This window comes from Diadema setosum, chromosome 1 (genome assembly GCF_964275005.1).
Source record: "Diadema setosum chromosome 1, eeDiaSeto1, whole genome shotgun sequence".
Classification (NCBI taxonomy): Eukaryota; Metazoa; Echinodermata; class Echinoidea; order Diadematoida; family Diadematidae; genus Diadema; species Diadema setosum.
The window spans coordinates 10,347,727-10,366,890 of record NC_092685.1 but is presented as its reverse complement, the minus strand read 5'-3'; the positions used below and the strand labels follow the sequence as shown (position 1 = coordinate 10,366,890).

Genomic DNA, 19,164 nt, shown 5'->3' with positions numbered 1-19,164 from the left:
ATGGTCATCTTTCTGACATGCACTGAAACATATCAGAACTGCTTAAACATTCAATACCACCAATACAGTGTAGGTACATCTCTATCACATCAAAACTTAGGGAAAACTTCCCATATGGCTCTTCATCGAAAAAAAAAAAAAAATAATTTAGGATTAAGTATACCTTTCTTCATCAGGCCATAAGGTTATGTTGGCATCAAAATTAGCCAAAAGTTCTGTGCATGTGCAACAGGCATGAGGACACGGCACATAATTTTAGAAGATTAAGAAATTAACGCTACACTGAAAAGTGCATGTGTGCACTTTGGTATCATTACACATGGTGTAAAGAATGTTTACAAATTCAGTGTTTTGTGGGGTAAAGTGTGTTGTAACACAAAGCATTGTATACACATTACATCACCACACTATGACAAGCATTGCCCTGGCATGATTAACAATACAAGCATGGACAATATTGATAGCCAGCATCATGAAATCCAGTCATGTGGGAAGTACATGGTGAGATAGGAAATTAACTAAAAGGATTTTTCAATACAGATCAGCACACATAACATAGCATCACACAACCGACAAAATGTTGCAAGGCAGGATTTTTTAGTTCAAGTAACATTTGATAAGAATTAAGATTCTAGGTATCATTGATACCACAAAAACACTTTAATAACAATATCTAAGACCTTTTTTTTTCATGGAATTTGCCATTCAAGATAATGACTGTCAGGACGGGGGAGAGTATGGCATAAATGTCTGTCTAATACTTAAGAAACATTTGCATAGTTTGCTGGAAGTTTGCATAACTGGCAACACAGCCCAAGCTTTCATTTCCAGAGCAGAAGATACTGCGTGGGCTGCTACAACCTCAATACTGCAACATTTGGAAGCACATAAAAAGCCGGAGCTGTCTCAGCACCCGCAACATGTGATTTGTGTTCACATGGCACAAATATCGTGCAAAAAAAAAGCTGAGCAGCCTCCGCTCAGGTAACTAATCTGGGAGGAGGAGCATCAGGTGAAGGGCGTATGAGAGAAAAATGTCAACTAGTTTGTTATTGTTGCAAACTTTTAGCCCTGCTAGGAACCCACACAGAACTACCCTTAGAATGGATTTAATGAACAACTGTTACCATAACCCACAAAGGCACTTGTGTTCCACACAAACCAGACTCTATCCATTTCAGCATAATATAATAGAGAAGAATTTTGAAAACCAGTAATTCATTCATCTAATTTGAACTCTTACTCAATTAATTATTACATACACTCATTTACCTACATGTACCTAAATTTATCTTTGTTCTTTTCTAGCCCCAACCTTGGTCACCCTGGAGTGCGAACATATGACTCCCTTCCCCAGAGCCCATCAAATCCCATAAACCTCGTTGTGGGGATTGATATTGGATCTTTTTATTACAATTTTTATCATCTGTTGCTAGCATTTTACAGTGTAAAATAACTGTCTTTCAGGTGAGCTCTATGATAGTCAAAGACCTTTGAATTTCAGTTGTACGATTATCAAAAGCCTCTAAACCACTAAACTAAAAAAAAGAATAAAAAAAAATCCTTTAAAAAATGGCAACATATTCCAAGAGATAGAGTTAATGTCGTTGTCTCAAATCAGCAATCTAATTCTGCTTTTGTGCATACTATAGGAATTCATCTGGTCCCATGTAATACCTAATATAGGATATGCAAAATAACTCAGAAGGGTCAATCTAATGAGGACAAGATGACAATTTCTGCAGTAGAATTATCCCAGGACTTAATGGATAAGAGTTGGTCCTACAAACTCAAGGTGACATCCATACAAGTCTTCCTTTTTTTTTCTAAGAAAATATGCAGATGTTACTTAAATACAAAAGAAAAAAAGTTCCAGGCATATAATCTAAACCAGGCACTGGATATCACGTTATGGATAATGAATAGATAAATGACATCTGAATTCAATTCCATTTTGGCTCAGGTGATAGAGGTTTAAAAGAAAAAAAAAATATATATATATACATATATATCGCAAACTCAGTTCTATTAATAATATTTACACATGACCTACAATGGACGAGACTGTATAAGATATTTTCTATACCGTGTATAGAGTGAACGCCGCTTAGTTTAGTTTGCGAGAATATTTATGTGGAATATACCTCAATTGTCTGCTGCTCAATGGGATCACTTGCTTGGATTTGCATCTGTTCTCCATTTTCTCCTCCTCCCTCGCTTCCTCGACTATTGGCTCCTCTTCTTGACACTTTTCCATTTTCGCAATGGTTCTCTTCCATGATTCAACTACTGAAGTCTTGACGCTTCCTCCTTGCACAATGTGGCACAAAATAAAAAAGTACACAACTCCTCCCAAAAGCACACAAGTAGGCAGTGAAACTGTCCAAGGCACTGGGAGAAAAAGCTCGCGAATGTATCGTCAATTTCCTCTCTAGAATGAATGTGCAACATCCGATTCCATGCTTCATTAGCACAGAAAAATAACATACCGCTCAAGAGGGCAGGTCTCAGTCGATGAATGAAGAAAGAGACCTGATGTGCCTGTTATCCACAAGATATAATCCAAATATAAATATATATCCAACTTCAAAGTGTAAGTACAGATGAGTGTGGAGTGTTGCATCATACATGGCATGGGACTAAACGCACACACAAGGTATACAGAAGTGATGTTCGAGAGTCTCTAGGCCAGATGAAAATCTTATTGTGGAATGCAATGAATGGGAGAGAAAACAAAGCAAAATGAAATAGACCAATACAAGACAGAGGTGATGTTACTAATGTCCTAGTAAAATCCAAACAGTTCCCATGAATCCAGGGTTAAATGTTATGAGCTACAGTCTAATCACACAGGACTATCTCATCCATATTCCATGATAATGAAATATCAGCCAAGCTACTTGTCAGGCAAATGTCTTGAGGAACACGCTTCAAAAAGACACCCGCAGCCAGGCATCAAATCAACTCTTTAGGACACACGCCCTGCAGATAACTGCACTAGAAACTGAGGCAGAATATCTCATTCTGTCTTCATTTTGGCAATCAGTATTGAGGAGGGATCTTTTGGGGTAACTCATGTGCATGAATTCAGTAGTATTGTGCAATATGCCGCGCGAACACTCTAATTCCATTGCCACTGCATACAAGTTAAGAGTGTAACGGATCACTCCATGGCACTCGTAATATGATTTTCGGTATGATGACGGCATAAGACATGTGCATCCTGTTTGGGATTGGGATGGCGTCTCCATGCACTTTTCTGAGTCTCTTAAAAGCGCATCATCTGTAATTGCTTTCCGCCTGCATCTTCGCACAAGTCGTGCATGAAAGTTGGGAACTACGACACCCCCTTAAGACTGGTGTGTGTTTGGTAGCTGCTTGCAAGGCACATCATCAGTTCCTGAGACCAGAGGCTGTTCATCATTAAACACTCCCACATTAAGGTTCCAATGGCAACGGCCAGCCCTTAGTCCGAGACATTTTTGCAAGCCGAGGCTTCTTTGTCACTTTGTACCATGTGCTGACCAAGTGGGAGTTGTAGCACCATCACTGGAAGCATCATCACTGCAAGGTGTGCATGTAAAAAATGCGCACTTGGAGGAATGTCAAATGCATGGTATACACATTATCCTCTCCCTCTCTCTCTTTTATCACAATCCACATTTATGGACGAACACCACCTGAGCAGTACGGCACAGAAGAGATGACTGGTATGTTTTCCCCTCCCCACAAACAACACACACAAACACACACAGACGCAGCACTTATGTGTCTGTTGTGTCTAACAACGGGCCAAGAAGATTAATTATCTTTGCATTATATCAACCATTCTTCATAGCGCAAGCCCTATTCTGTATGCTTGAGGGAAGACTGCAAAAAGCAGGTTCCAGGGGTACAAGAGTGTCTCCTCAGACTGCACTTTTAATAGTCAGTGGCCAAAACTACACCACTATACCACTCATAGAACAATGAAGTGATTAACATATGAACAGGACCATCGTGCTCACTCAGGCATTTTGAGCTGCTGGCTGAGAAGGAGCAATTACTGCGAATCCCTCCCTCCATCCCGACCCCTGCCCCCCATCACACACTCTCCCTCTACCGCCACATTTGTAACCTGCTGCCCCCATCATTGATTAACGCATCATTGACATTTCTCATCTCGCCAAATATCTCCTTCAAATGACTGGAAATTAATTTCCAATTCACTGAGAACCCCATACAAGTGCTAACAGCCAGACTTGGAGCAAACAATGCATGCAAAAGCACACATGCATGCCTCAAAAGAAACATTTCATATCAGGTCCGGATCATCTCTATTGATTTTTCAGATACTGATGGCTCTCTGTGTTCCTTAAGGCTTTGCATGTATTATCATGAACTCCCCGTGTCAGTCAATGAACCATTTGACAATGCATGGTTCCTCACACCATCCAACCAGTCCGGAACTCTGATGGATGGATGGCTGGCTGGCTGGCTGGCTGACTGTGAGCTCGCGGCTTCACCAGAAATGAATAATATATGACTTCACGCTGACTAGTAACGTTTTTAAAAGGTAGAGACTGCTGTCACTAGATTGCCCTGAAAGCACCAGATGTGCTCTCTGGCAAAGGTATGCAACTGAGCAAATAAAAATTCAGAGCAGAATGAAGAGAAAACCCATGGAGAGCACTGACTCTCCTATGCATTCCACCATAAATACTACTGTAAACATGCCTACTTTTACTGTATACTGACTGCTGCATGGAACACTGTTCAGCATATTCAGGGTATTGAAGAAGTTAGAAAATTCTGTCATCAAATTTCTAGTAACAATGACTTTAGAGCAGTTAAGAAACAGATGCTACACTAAAAATATAACAAGGAAATTATAACATTTAATTCAATCTTAAAAAAAAACAACCTACAACAACAACAAAGGTCATTTATGATATGGGGCACCATCACTGCTATCCTTTAACTTCACAATCAAACAACCCAAAGTTGAGCTCAGTGACTTGCCAACTTTACACATACTTTGCCACCATGATTACACAACCTTACAGAGAAATGAACCTCTATAACATGATTTCAATACGTGAGACTGTAATGTAAGTTGTGCAGAACTTGGCTTGACTGGTTTCCTGTGTGTGCAACTTGAGATGTGGACGGAAGTCTAGTTCATGTAGTACAAACTGTATGTGAACTATGCCAAAGGATAGTACTGAAAGTAGAAATCTTCAGTGTGGAAATTTTTGCACATTTCCCCAAACAAAAAACCAGCATGAAAATAAAAGCATTTGATTTTTTTTTCTTTTTTTTTTTTGCTGGTTAAATGTAACACTATTTCAAATTTTAATTACAGAGATTGAAAAAAAAAAACCCATAACGACACACACAAGTACATGTACCAGACTGAGCACACACACACACACACAAATACTTGTGCAAAAGTTTCCATTTTTGCAGTACCACTGCCAGGCATTTTGGCATTGACATTATGCATAAATAAATCTCCCTGGCAGGAGTTTGTCATTGCAGGCATCTTAGCAAATCCTAAGAAATGTTAAGAGATCTGTGGGTGTACGCACATGTAAATGGCTGGCAGTGCTACAACTCCCATGGTTTCAGTGTGTAGTACAATATTTTCATTCCAATCAAACTCAAGTTACTGTATATTAGTGATTATAAGAGATTACTAATTGTCATTTCTGGTACATAAAACAGGTATACCTTGATCTATCTGCTATGAATTTCTGCATGAAAATGTTTGGTATGTATGTGACACTTTTCAATGCTTACTGTAGATTGTTTATGTTGTTCAGTGGCTGTCATACCCATGCATTTACAATATGGGCAGAAGGATCCCTGCGATCTGATTGGTCAATTACCATAAATGTAATGATAATGTCCCTAGAATATCTGCCACTAAGATTTGAAGTGAATGGACACAATCTAAAAGACACAAGTCTACAAAGTCAGGTGAAAGTTGAATATTTGTCATTAACTTTGGGACTGTTACACATATCAGAATGATTTTAAAGTGCTGTATGTTGTGTACCTAAATGTATCATACTGACATGGAACACAAATTTTTTATATTTTCATTGCCATATTGAAAAATAGTAAAAAAAAAAATCAAAATCAAAATCAATGTGGCACCAATACTGGATGCTTGCGAAAACAAGAAACTCTTCTATTCTTTACTTGGCCTAATGAAAGAAGAGAAACAGAGAATTTTAATGTTGAACCCGAGGGTCTGCCCCAATTATTACCCCCATTATGTGTCCAACAGGGCCATGAACAAGTGAAATAGTCTCTACCTCTGAGAGTATCTGTAACATCTTGGTAGTATAGCTGTACTACTTCTCAATCTAAAGAAGTAGAATAACTGAACCAATTATAGACTACTGCCAAAATGTTAAAGGCAGCCTTGATGTTGGCAAATACTGTATTCTTCAATGCACACTTCCCACTGCAAAACATGTAAATCCCAGCCTTAAAACCCACAGTACCATTAAATCCTGACACAGATATACACATTATAGGAATGATGGTATTAAAGTTATAATGTAAAAAGGTTTCTGACCACAACTTTAACCATGCAGTATTTATGATTGCACTTCTAAACTTCATCAAAGAACACCCCCATGGCCTAAGCCACTTGATCAGGCTAAAAGCACATCTACAAAAACATCAATTGAGACATGACGTCATAGAAATTCCAGCACTTGAGTGCTGAGTTATTTCACCACATCTCTCTCCCGAGCCTCTCAAAAAACAACCCAACAAAAAAAAAAAAAAAACAAAGCAAGACAAAAATCATTCTGCCTTCATTTTCTGATCATTCATGGTGCTCAAGCAACAACTGGAAATTCAATCTTCAGCGAAGTTTAATCTTTATCTGCCTCAAGAGAAACCTTGCCAGCTTGTTAAATTTGTGTTGCGGTATTTGTTGTTTTTCAGTATATTTTGTAATTTATTTGATATGATTATGCAGTCTGGCTGCTTTGATATAAGAAGTCAATATGACAACATTAGCCAGCCTCACGTGGATGCAGTAGTCATTGTATTAAGATGTCATCTGTTGATATACTTTTTAAATAATTCCTTGGAATGGAAAAGTGCCATCACTGCCATCACTGCCATGGAGACATCCTTCTCACTATTCAAAATACAACATGTAAATACACAAACATTTAAACAAAGTATTAACCGATTCGGGTTCGTTGAGGGCAGCAGACATTTTATGGCACTGAGCGCAGCCATGAGCTCAAATTGCGGTGTCTCAGCAGACCCCCCCTGCTCTCCCCCACCCCCAGGGCAACATGTTTATCGTGCACTTGTAACAAAGGTTCGCGCACTAAGCAAGCATTCGCGCACTCAGTACGAGACGCCCATTGGCTAAAGCAACCATGCATTAGTTTTTCATTCTGCACGCGTGCTAATGTAGGGAGAGGGGTGGGGAGTGGGAAGGGGGGGTCGGCTGAGACACTGCGTAATGGCGCTGCCCATGCCAAAAATACAAAGAGCGCGTCACAGAATCGGTCAATATGAAAAAAGAAATCACACCACTTTCAAAATTGTAAATTTTATGCAAAGTTTGATAATAAATTAAAGTCATGAGTCTACAGGCAACAATTACTGAAGATGTGAAAAAAATAGACAGACAGACACACACACACACACACACAAACATGAATGGCTGATATACTGTTATTACGAAATTCCAATTAATCGTAATTGTAATTATAAAGTAAATTACGCAAAAGAGGGAAACTGACCAGAAATGAATATAATTTATTTGTGGAAAAATGAGCAAAGAAAATGAGATTTGTAATTAATGAATGTAAACTGAAAACAGTAACTTCCAAAGTTTGGTAGAGTAATGTTACCACTTGAGAATGATTTTTTTTTTTGAAAAAAAAAAAGTGAAATTACCTTCTCAAAGTAAAACTTTTGTTTGTAGTGTATAATATGGAGATATTAATTAAAACTATTAACCATTTGCCCCTCCACAGCTTTTTCTCAAGACCTACATGTACACGGGGGCTACAAGTATCTTTCAAATAATCCTATATTACCTTATCTTTAACATAAGTGACTCCTGTGAAGTCGGAATAAAATTTGATCATAGATGGTGTGGAACTCTATGACAAGATTACCGGTATTCGCCAGCAATAAGGCCCTCTATTTTTAGCAAAAATAAAGCAGTAAAGTCGGGATGAGGCCTATACGCCAGCACAAGCAAATTACTGTATTGTCTTTCCAACTCAGAGTATCACCTTCCTCACCTACACCCATAATCATGTGGGATTTTGCAATGTGCCGATTGTTATTGCCATTGTTAGGAAACGTGTGGAAACACGAAGAAATACCCGGTAACAAAGTTTCTTATTAAAAAAAAAATAACGTAGAAAAGTAACAGGGATGCCAGTGGCAAATTGCTCTTGGGCCGGAATTTTTTTTGGGGGGAACGAAATTGATGGAGAGATCATGAGCGCGAAGCGCGAAGTCCCTTCCGCCGGGGTCCAGCTCTGGGGTTCTTAGATGCTCTCTGGTGCAATCTGAGCATTTCTGAGGGCTCTTCTTCCCTCAAATCTCATCCAGAGAAATGAATTTGTAGCAAAAATAAGGAAGTCCTAGTGCCGTAAACTCCGTAGTTTTGCTTCGTTCAGCTGACTCGACCGACTCACCATACTCTCTCAGCGTTGTAGCTATAGCGAGAGCGCAGCATGATCCATGCACCGCACATTATAGTACATCGCCTAGAAACACCACACGTTGTTCGATCGCGATCGCACGCGCTTTCCAGACAATAATGTGGTCGTATTCTAGAAAAAAAAAAAAAGGAATTTGTAGCAAAAATAAAGAAGTCCTAGTGCCGTAAAATCCGTAGTTTTGCTTCGTTCAGCTGACTCAATCGACTCACCACACCGTCTCAGCGCTGTAGCTATAGCGAGAGCGCAGTATGATTCATGCACCGCGACCGCACATAGTACATCGCATAGAAACACCACACACTGTTCGATCGCTATCATTGCACGTGTTGCATGTCCCAGCTATCCCAGCTAGCAGCAGCAACAGCGCGCTAGTTTTGCATGACAGTCGTTTTGTGATGTTAATTCTCATGCCCAAGTATGTGCGAAACATACTACGGAAATTGTGAAAGTGAATGTCCCGTAAGTTTAGATGATCATATTTTTTTCGTTTTTCTTTCTTTCTTTCTTTCTTTCTTGTGTTTTCCGGCTTTCCCACACAGACGGAAATAACATCACGAAGCCGGAAATTGGACACCAAGATATGAAAAAGCCGGAATTCCGGCTATTGCCGGAAAACTGGCATCCCTGATGTAATTATGTTTTGATCAAAACAAAATCCCTCAGATTTTTTTTTTCCTGTTTTTCATCACCAAAGTATGGAAGCGGCTTATCCGGCAATGAGGCCTTATCGCCAACGAATACGGTAATCAAAATCATGTATGATTCATCTTACAATTACAGTGTGTGGAAGTATGACATTGTGAAATACTGTTAAATTACATCCTTGTACATACTGATCAGTACTTGGCTTGGGTAAAACATGTTGAAAGTTTGCAGAGAAAACTACACTAGGTTTAGAGTTCGTTTCTGTTTTAAAAAAAAAAAAAAAAAAAAAAGTCCCTTACATGGAGCAAATGGGAGCAATATTCCATGAAGCACTATTCTTTTTTAAGAGTAAGGTGAGCCATTACAGTGTTTTCAGGAAATATGGCAAAGACACACACACACACACATACGAGTGGTTATACATGTATGCATGTTGACTGAAAATTCCCACGTGAAGCCTGATATCAAATGACTCAAAGAAAATCTATAAGAGTATTGACCATCATTTTGAAAGATGCAATAAACAATTGTTATGCACATGGTTTAAAGTTGTTAATGAAAACACACCAAGCACACATGACCAGCTGTTTGCTTGTTTTTTTAAGGTCAACAAACGTAGTCGATCATATCATGGTTCAAACAGACAGAACACCTTACCAGGTTATATTACACAATTCCAATCTGCAATAGATGCCATAAGTCATAAGCCTAAAATTTTGAGACAATACATATATGTTTTTATTAGAGGTGGGCTATAGAGGGTCATTTTTTGGTCACATTTTCAGAACATGCTCATCACACCTTAGTTTGATGATTTTGTGCCTACTGACACCATTTTTGAAAAAAAGAACGAAAAAAATGCGAAATCCAGGGTGCCCCGGCCGAAATCGTTAAAAATCCAAGATGGCCGCTGTTTCGGCCTAAAAAAGACATTTTTTGCTATAACTCACCTATTTTTTGGTCAATTGTGATGGTTTTGGTGTCTAACCCCATGTTTTAGGGGTCAAGGAAGTGGATTATAATAATAATTTTAGTGTAAAACCAGATCTTTCACATGATACTAACCTTTTTCCCATATATAAGGTTAGATTTTCCTTGTCCTTTACCCCTACCCCAACCGCCATTTTTTGCACTTTTTTCTGTATTTTTTTTCAAGTCGTGTTGACTACCATACTCTTAATATTGAGTTCTAGCTATCAATTTGTGTTTTCTACCAATAATACAGCAAGAAATATACAAATAACTTACGTTATACGTGTATGTGTCATGCAGGTACCGGTATGTGGCTGGTGCATTCAGGATGCATGGTCACTGTGAAGCCAGTGGCTATACTTTATGGTATCTGCTTTATTAACATTTGGTCTTTAGACATGTAGTCATACACTGTATTGTACAGTTCTACTGTAACTTTCAGTCACAGAGAGTGAGATGATGACTCTACCATTATGATGCTATAGATGTGAGGAACATACATTGTACATAACATTTGTTTGTCATAGAACTGGTTGGATAATCAAATGCTATCAAATTTCCCATGAAATGTGAGGACTCTTGCTTTATAAAAGTACAGCAATATACCATACATGGTAGGGAAAAGCAGCCATGAGAAATAAGGGACCAAGTGGTGATGGAGAAACACAAAAACTAGGCTAAAAGATGAAAAAATGACTGAGTTATGGTAAAAAATGTGTTTTCTAGGCAAGACGGCAGATACAATGTACATCATCCAGTCAAGTACATGTACCTTTGTGCAGGACAATTGGCATAGCTTATTCAAGTCATTTTACAAAATTGTACACCTACAGTAGAATTTTACACTTTGACTATTGTTAAAGTCTAATGACCAAATGTCAATGGGCACCATAAAGCAGATACAGTATTAGCACTGGTTGCACAGTTACCATGCATCCTGAATGTACCAGCCACATACCGGTATCTGCATGACACATGATACACATATAACGTAAGTTATTTGTATATTTCTTGTTGTATCGTTGGTAGAAAATACCAGATCCATAGCTAGAACTTGTTATTAAGAGTATAGGAGATAACATGACTTTAAAGAAATACAGAAAAAAGTGCAAAAATGGCGGGTGGGGTAGTAACAGTTAGGGGTTAAAGGACAAGGAAAATTTAACCCTAAATATGGGAAAAAGGTTAAGTATCATGTGGAAGATCTGGTTTTACACTAAAATCATCATTATATTCCATTTCCTTGACCCCTAAAACATGGGGTTAGACACCAAAACCATCACAATTGACCAAAAAATAGCAGAGTTATAGCCAAAAATGTCTTTTTAAAGCCGAAATGGTGGCCATCTTGGATTTTTAACGATTTCGACCGGGGAACCCTGGATTTCGCATTTTTTTTTTCATTCTTTTTTTCAAAAATGGTGTCAGTAGGCACAAAGTCATCAAACTAAGGTGTGATGAGCATGTTCTGAAAATGTCACCCTCTATAGCCCACCTCTATTTGTATGTTTTACACTTAGATAAGTTATTGTAAGTTTGCATTCATTTCATTAAAATGTTCTTTATAATAAAAGAAAAAAAATCTATTGACAAAATAAATTATGTTTGACAATTTTGATTCATACCACAGTTTGATATTAATAAATGTATTGCAGATTCTAACTTCAATGATTGTGTGTATATCATTTGGTCAAACGTACACTGTGTATAGAATATAATGTTTTGTCACTTTATGTGTTTTTTAACTTACGCTTGTATTCACAGGCTCACTGACTGCTGATGACAATAATAATGATCTATTTGTTTACTTGCTCTCCAACAAAATAAGGCATTCGCTGAACAGTCTACTAGTTTTCTGAAAATGACACATTTTGAAACACAAGCACAAACTGGCTTTTGGTATCACCAAGCTTGTCATGTTTCTGGTTTCCTCATTAGGTCATGCTGGGTGCTTGATATTCAACAACGACACCAAGCTAATAGTCCATCCGAATTCATATGCATGATATTTTCAAAAATTTCTGCACCAATGTAATTTTGATATTTCATGAAAACATATTTTCAGTAGCATACACATGTACACATATGAATATAGGGTGAGGGGATGATGACATCATTTCAAATATCTCATACATTACACACATAAATATATTACAACTGTATTTTTTTTTTTTTCATAATTTGGTTACTACCCTCCCCCCCCCCCACTTTTTAAAGCAATCATCTTTGTTAATTATCTCAATTTAAGAATTATTCTATGGTGAAGTTACATTAGATTTTATGAATTAGTTTGATAGAGGGAAATCTGATAAAAAGATTCATGTACATGGCAATGTAAGAGTTGTGAACCAATGACATCATCACCTAATTTGGTTTGCAGTATGGGACTGCAACTATGCAACATCTGTTGTTGACAAGGTCTACTGCGTGGTGCGTAGATTGGGTACAGAGTGAAAACTGCATTGGTAATACTGGATCTAGCATATCTATTTGAACCAATATCAGTTTGCACACATATGTGTGCACTTCACTGATTTCTGCACGTCTTCTCAACCTCAAGGTGTCCTGGCTGGTGTCAAGCCAGCAAAAGAGGGCTCACTATCACAAATATCATGTTTCTTCATTGAGTTTTCAGTCTCACACCTGTAAATAATTCCCCATAGAGATATATGTATAATTGAAAATAAAATGGAACTAAGTTGTTTATAAACAAGGTGACAGCTTTGATGCGTTCCAAGTTTGGTACATGCCTGCAAACAAACTTGTTATATATTCATTAGATTGATAAAGGGCAATTAGTCAACCAGCTGCAATGAAAATAACTAAAACAAAAGGTTTTGTCTATCCAATGCACTCATTGATTGCCAGTGGCAATTTGTGAAAGTTTCGTGCCACAAAGAAAGCCGTCAGTTCCAATGCGTGAAAGTGGTTGTAGAGTAATTTAAAAAGATATACAGTATCCACTGCTATAAGGGATAAGAACCAGCTCTGGCCGTTGGGCGGAAGCTCGGTAGTCTAGTGGAAAAAACGTCTGTCCAGTAATCAGGAGATCGTTGGTTGGAGTCCAACCCGAGTACGCATGCCCATTATTTTTTATCACGGCATCTGCCAAAATACTGAATAATCTGTGCTTATTTACGTTGATGAAGGGCAATTTGTAAATCAGTTGCAATAAACGTGTTTATGTTCTATCGTGAAGGTTGGGAGAGGAGTGTTGGCTTAAATTTTCGCTCAGAAGGCCATGAAGAGTTAAGAAAATGGTTGAAAAATAATTTTTGTATGATCATGAGCGCAGTGCTATAGGCTGGTCCAAATGGTCTTACTCACTGTTTGCTCCCTTTTGCTTCAGAGCTGTTTTCATTGTCACAAGATTGTTGAATTTTGAATCTGAAAAGTACAAAAGCTTCCTTGTGTGGGAGAGGAGATACCCCTCTCCCATACCCACCCCCTGTTTGGTTCACCTAAATAGACCTAGGAAAGACTTATTGTAGTAAATAGACTTAGAAGTAGACACAGACACAATAAAGACACACATGCAGAACAAGAAATGACAGACACCACAATTTAGCCATTTACATTTTCCCTGAATATCTATTTTTCTTACTTTTTGATTGAAAATTTTCCAAAATATTAAACCAAAAGTGTGCACGATATCAATGCAAAAGCTTCCACTTGCGGGAGGGGGTACCATCTTCCCACACCCTTCCCCCATTCGATTGCTGCACTCTGGCACTGGCATCCCCCCTCACCTCCCCCCCACCCCCCCCCCCCAACAAACGAAAAAATGACAAAATTGCACATAATCTTGCCCTTGCCCAGAAAGGTTTAAAACAAAACTGTGTATGGCTGTGTGCAGGACTGTCATTAATTTCATGTATTATCCACAGGATCAATGGCAAACCAGCCTTCCTATATATATCAGCTTCCTATTGTAAACAAAGCTGAACCAGCAAAATGAAGATGCCATTGTAGCATTATGGGTATGTAATATTTTATTTTGATGACACTAGCATCATAAAGGTAAGCCTCTGGTTCAATTTACAGACTTCACACCATCTGCACAAAAGAGTATCCTCTAATGAAAGTTGGTACCCCTCTATAGCAAGCCTTCTAATTCCCCAAAGGTTTCGTCTGTAATATCGTTTGCTTCTACTCTGCATGGCAAAAGCATCTTTCACACATATTTACTGACGTGAGCAATCTACCACTACAGGCAATCATTAATTACCTCCACACCCTCCCCTCTCCCATTTGGATTTGAGGGCTTCCATCTTTTGATTAGATTGTTGGGTTTCTCATTAAAATACTGTTTCTAAAAGGAGCATAAATGGAATATTTTGATATGTTTATATACTGGCATGTTGACTTTATGAGTCAAATCAACTCATCTCATGGCTGTCCACAATCCCCCCAAATACTACAGTACCTTCAGAGTGATTTTTGAAAACATACCTCATCAGTCATCATGTTAGACTTCATCTGGATCTCTTCCAGCTCCGACCGCATGTTCATATCATTGGCGTCCTCCATTTTGCTTGTGTGTCTGTCTGTCTACCCGTCTCTCTGTGTCAACCAATTTGCAAAAGTTCAATTTCGCTGGTCGGGAAAATTTATGCTCTCGTATGTCTGTCCTGATAGCTGCTGCGTGGTAGTCACTCTGTCCAGTCTGATGCTACTTTTACTGCATGTGTGCCTAGAGCTTACTCTGCCCTGTGATACGAGGTGGAGATATGATGATGTCCAGCTTGGCTCCACGTGATGACTGCTTGCCTTTGCTGATCAGCTGACCTTTGCTGAAAAGGAAAAAGTACATGATCAACTCATCTCATGAAATTTAAATATGTCCAGTGGGACTCCTGAGCACCATTATATCAAGCGTTGTACAACAATTGCAACATGCATTGATTGAAATCACTGTAGCAGCAGTTAAGCAACAACCAAGTGACCATACATTTAAATGGGACAGTATTATCTCAGTTGAGAGGGTGTTTCACATCATATATTTTAACAGGTAAAATATGACATTTAAAAAAGCTTGTAATTTTACAAGGAGAACAAAGTTTATATGATTAAAAATTGGGTTTGAAATGGCTGGATATTCCAAAATAAGTCACCATAATAAATGACAAATCCTGACCTTTAATCAGCATTTTGTACAGACCATCAGCTAGTTCCCTCTATGCTTCAAAGCCCTACACATATTTATAAATACAGAATTTCCCCTTTTCAACTGTGTATATTCTGCACATATGTTCATGTGTTCATAGAACATGAAGGCTTGGGGAAGTTGAAAAGTTGTGAAACATTATGGGTTTGTACAATGTATTGCAAGTGAACTCTACACTTGACCAGATAGGTGCCAGACTGCATTTCCTTCCTTTAAAGAATGATTCCTGTCAAATCTGAGCAGACTACACTGAAAAGAAAATATCAATAATGTCATGAATACATGGGTAGGGCCACTCCAGGAAACTGCCATGAAAACTGTCATCCTTCCCCAATTTCAAAATTACATCAGGTATCACTACACAATACACAAGATTGTACTACTAATGAGCGTACTACTTTCATGAAAAAAAGAAAGAAAAAGATGTCGCCTTATTTTGGCACTTAGGACCTTTAAGGCTGTACTTTAGCATTGCTCCTGTAGCTACATGTACCAGGTAACATTTCTGTTGTTGGGTATCTAAATATATAGTAACCTGATGGTAATATTTCTGGACCTGGAAATAATGACATTTGAAATTAATACATATTTTGGCATTGTATCCCTGGAGAAGAAGATACTCAGATACTTGCAGCATTCTTTAATTCTTAAATAATACAAAACAATTAGCTGTACTAATTCTGGATATGGAGAAGAATATCTATGAGCTTTACTCACTTTGGGACCATTTGGGACCCATGGGGCACCCTGGGCCCCTATGGAGCCCCCTTGAACAGGTTAAACATCTTTGCATCCCCTGCCCATATAAATGATTTCAGTAAAGTTAATCTTAATCCTTAGTTACTACAAGTATGGCTTCTAAAGAGGACAAAATAGTTTTAAAAAGATAAAAATAAAGGGACAAAATTACAGGGTTATGGCAGATAATGCACAATAAATGATGAACAGAAAGTAGCTGTGCATAATAGCTCACTCTCTGCATCCTTAGCTCAGATGAACTATAAAACATGCATGATTGTAATTTCACACTATTTTTAAGGTGGTTTCATAATATAATCAAATAAACAAACTTTCAAAAAACTGGATCCAAAATCATGGAAGTTTTTATTACTGAAATTAAAAAGTCACATGTATGCTTTTACAACACATTTCACGGTAATTGCACAGGCAAACAAGATGAGGTAACTATGTCACGTTCTATAAAGTCTGCTGTAAACCTGCACAAAATCTTTCCTGTAAAGAAATGTTTCTATTATTGGACTTGAAATCACATAGAAAGCATTTCTTCTGAACTAAACTGTTATGTTACAAACATCACGCAATCACAACTTCTATGGAAAAAGAGTTGTTAATCAATGATAAATTATTGATCAAAAGCATGATTTCATATCTTGTGCACAAACTGGCAGGAAGGCTAATAATATGCATAAAGTGATCAGTATATTAGGTGAAAACATAGATCAAAATTAAATAATGTCTGTTTGTTTGCTTGTTTATTGTTCAACTCCGGTAAAACATTCATCCATTCTGCTAATGTGATCCTGATCTGTTTATGAAAGTAAATGCTAACATGGTATGAATTTCCTCTTTAATCCTGACTCCTGCCTACATGTATTTATTTTCACATTATTACACTGAACAGGAATTTTGTGATAGAGGCTTTTATTGTAATTACCTGCTAAGATAGTATGCAGAGTTCCTAGTTTGTTTAAGAGTCAGTTGGGTACCAGAAGAGACTGACATTTTGCCTTTTTAGGCAGGAATATCTGCTGCTTATCATTAATCATTTTAAGGTTAGTATTAAAATATGCATTAAAAGGGTGTAATTCCATAATCTCATTTCTCACTACAGTACTGTAACATCTACTTTTCTGTCTGATACAGTGTATAAATTTCTTGAAGCTAACTCAATAATATAGTGGAATTTCCATCCATGCATCTGTCCTATCCAATTTCATCAGCTCATCTGTATGATATCTTGCCTGGACTGAATCTTCACAGGTCCCGACAGTGTGCCAGCACAGGCAATATCTTATGCATGCACACTCCACTCGCCCGCCTGCCTGTAGGAACTACGGGTACTCGAACTGCTGGCAGTGGCTAAATTAACCCCTGCCTGAGAAGCATCCTACCAGCAGGACACATGAGCATCCATGTACCATAATTGAGATGCGTGTGCATACATACAATGCACACACACATATATGCACACATACAATGCACATACACACAGATACACACACATACACATATGCACACATACAGACACATACAAACGTACAATGCACACTCACACATTACTACACAAACCCAAACACACAGAGACACACAGATATACGCATACACACACACACATACACACACACTGAGTGTATGCACATTGTAACGCATCTGTCCACTTGAAATACTTCTACCAGTGAGGCCATTAGCATGAGTGACGCCACACCCTACACTGGGGTTGACAGGCCAGCATTTTTCAGGCGGCGCATTTACATGGTTGAGGCGGGTTTGGTGTCACAAAGCGGTAGAAGAAACAAGCTGGGAAAAAAAACAACAAACAAACAAACAAAGCTGCCTAGATTCTATTCAACTGCAGCCATGCAGCCAGATTTCTTTTGACTCCACATGGTGACCAATTATGAGCAAAATACAGTCAACATGACAAGGTCAAGATGGCCATGCTTGCTAGGAGGCAGATTTTGTGAAGCTTTGCCCTTGATATAAATATTTTGGTACACATGTACTAGTATTTATCTTAGCTCATTCCCCCTTCCTTTTTTAAAATAAAAAAGCATAATTATCTATCTACATTGATGGTAAGTTCATCCATGTATCTAAAACAGACACAAGGAATATAAATCCTGAAGGGACGATTACCTAACCCAGAGAGAGAGAGAGAGAGTTTTATGGATAAACAGACATATAGTTAGTGCAGTTGCTTCCATTTTGTGCAATTCCAGTGTATAAGTTCTACACATTTTCAGTTCATACCAAATGCTTGTATGTATACTCAGATCTTTTTTTTTTCTTTTTGCAGTACAGCTGTTCCAGTAGCCTCTCCCCTCAAAAAAAAAAAAAGGAAATAAAAGAAAAAGAGAGCAAACCCTTAACTCATCTTTGACGGAAATAAAGATTGTCAGTTTTCCCTTTCTACAGAGTAGAGCTACATTGTATGCCACATGCCAGGTATCGGTAAGCTGCACTGCCATAGTAATACTATTTGCATACTTTTATTTCATGACAGTATTTGTACATATTGTGGTGTGTGGCATGTGCATGAAGGTCTCTGGAGGTATGGACATAAAAAAAGAAGGCCTGAGTTCACAAGGGCACTTTAAATCAAATCTGTTGTTCAATGTTTGTGTGTCCCTTAAATTGCGACCCTGAAAATCACATTCCTTTCGTAAGCTGGTATATTTTAGGGGTAGGTAATTCAGACCTTTCCTCACAATAACAAAACTGCAAACTTCTTTATGATGGAGGGGGAATGAATAATATACAGACTTTGAGTAAACATATTTAGACCTCAAAAAAATTCCAACCGTTACAAATGGGGAGTGTATTCTCGAGTAGTGCAGGTTAATTTTTCATTCCTTTTTGAAAAACTCTGAGGCATATTACCTGAAGATTTCATACATGATGTTGGGAGATATTATTCTTCAACCATGCAAAATTCTG

At 38.1% G+C, this 19,164-nt stretch overlaps 1 protein-coding gene across 3 annotated transcripts in view; it reads right to left on the bottom strand.

Moving 5' to 3' along the window:
- The window catches only part of LOC140234035 (synaptosomal-associated protein 25-like), a 91,482-nt gene that overhangs the window by 60,969 nt on the left and 11,349 nt on the right, over nucleotides 1-19,164 (bottom strand). For 2 of the 3 annotated variants that reach the window (XM_072314119.1, XM_072314126.1), the window contains exon 2: nucleotides 14,772-15,112. The exons of the other annotated variant lie outside the window; for it this stretch is intronic. In XM_072314119.1, the coding sequence (XP_072170220.1) occupies nucleotides 14,772-14,849 (78 nt within the window). In that variant the 5' untranslated portion in view covers nucleotides 14,850-15,112. The remainder of the gene's footprint in view (nucleotides 1-14,771; nucleotides 15,113-19,164) is intronic. 3 annotated transcript variants of the gene reach the window in all.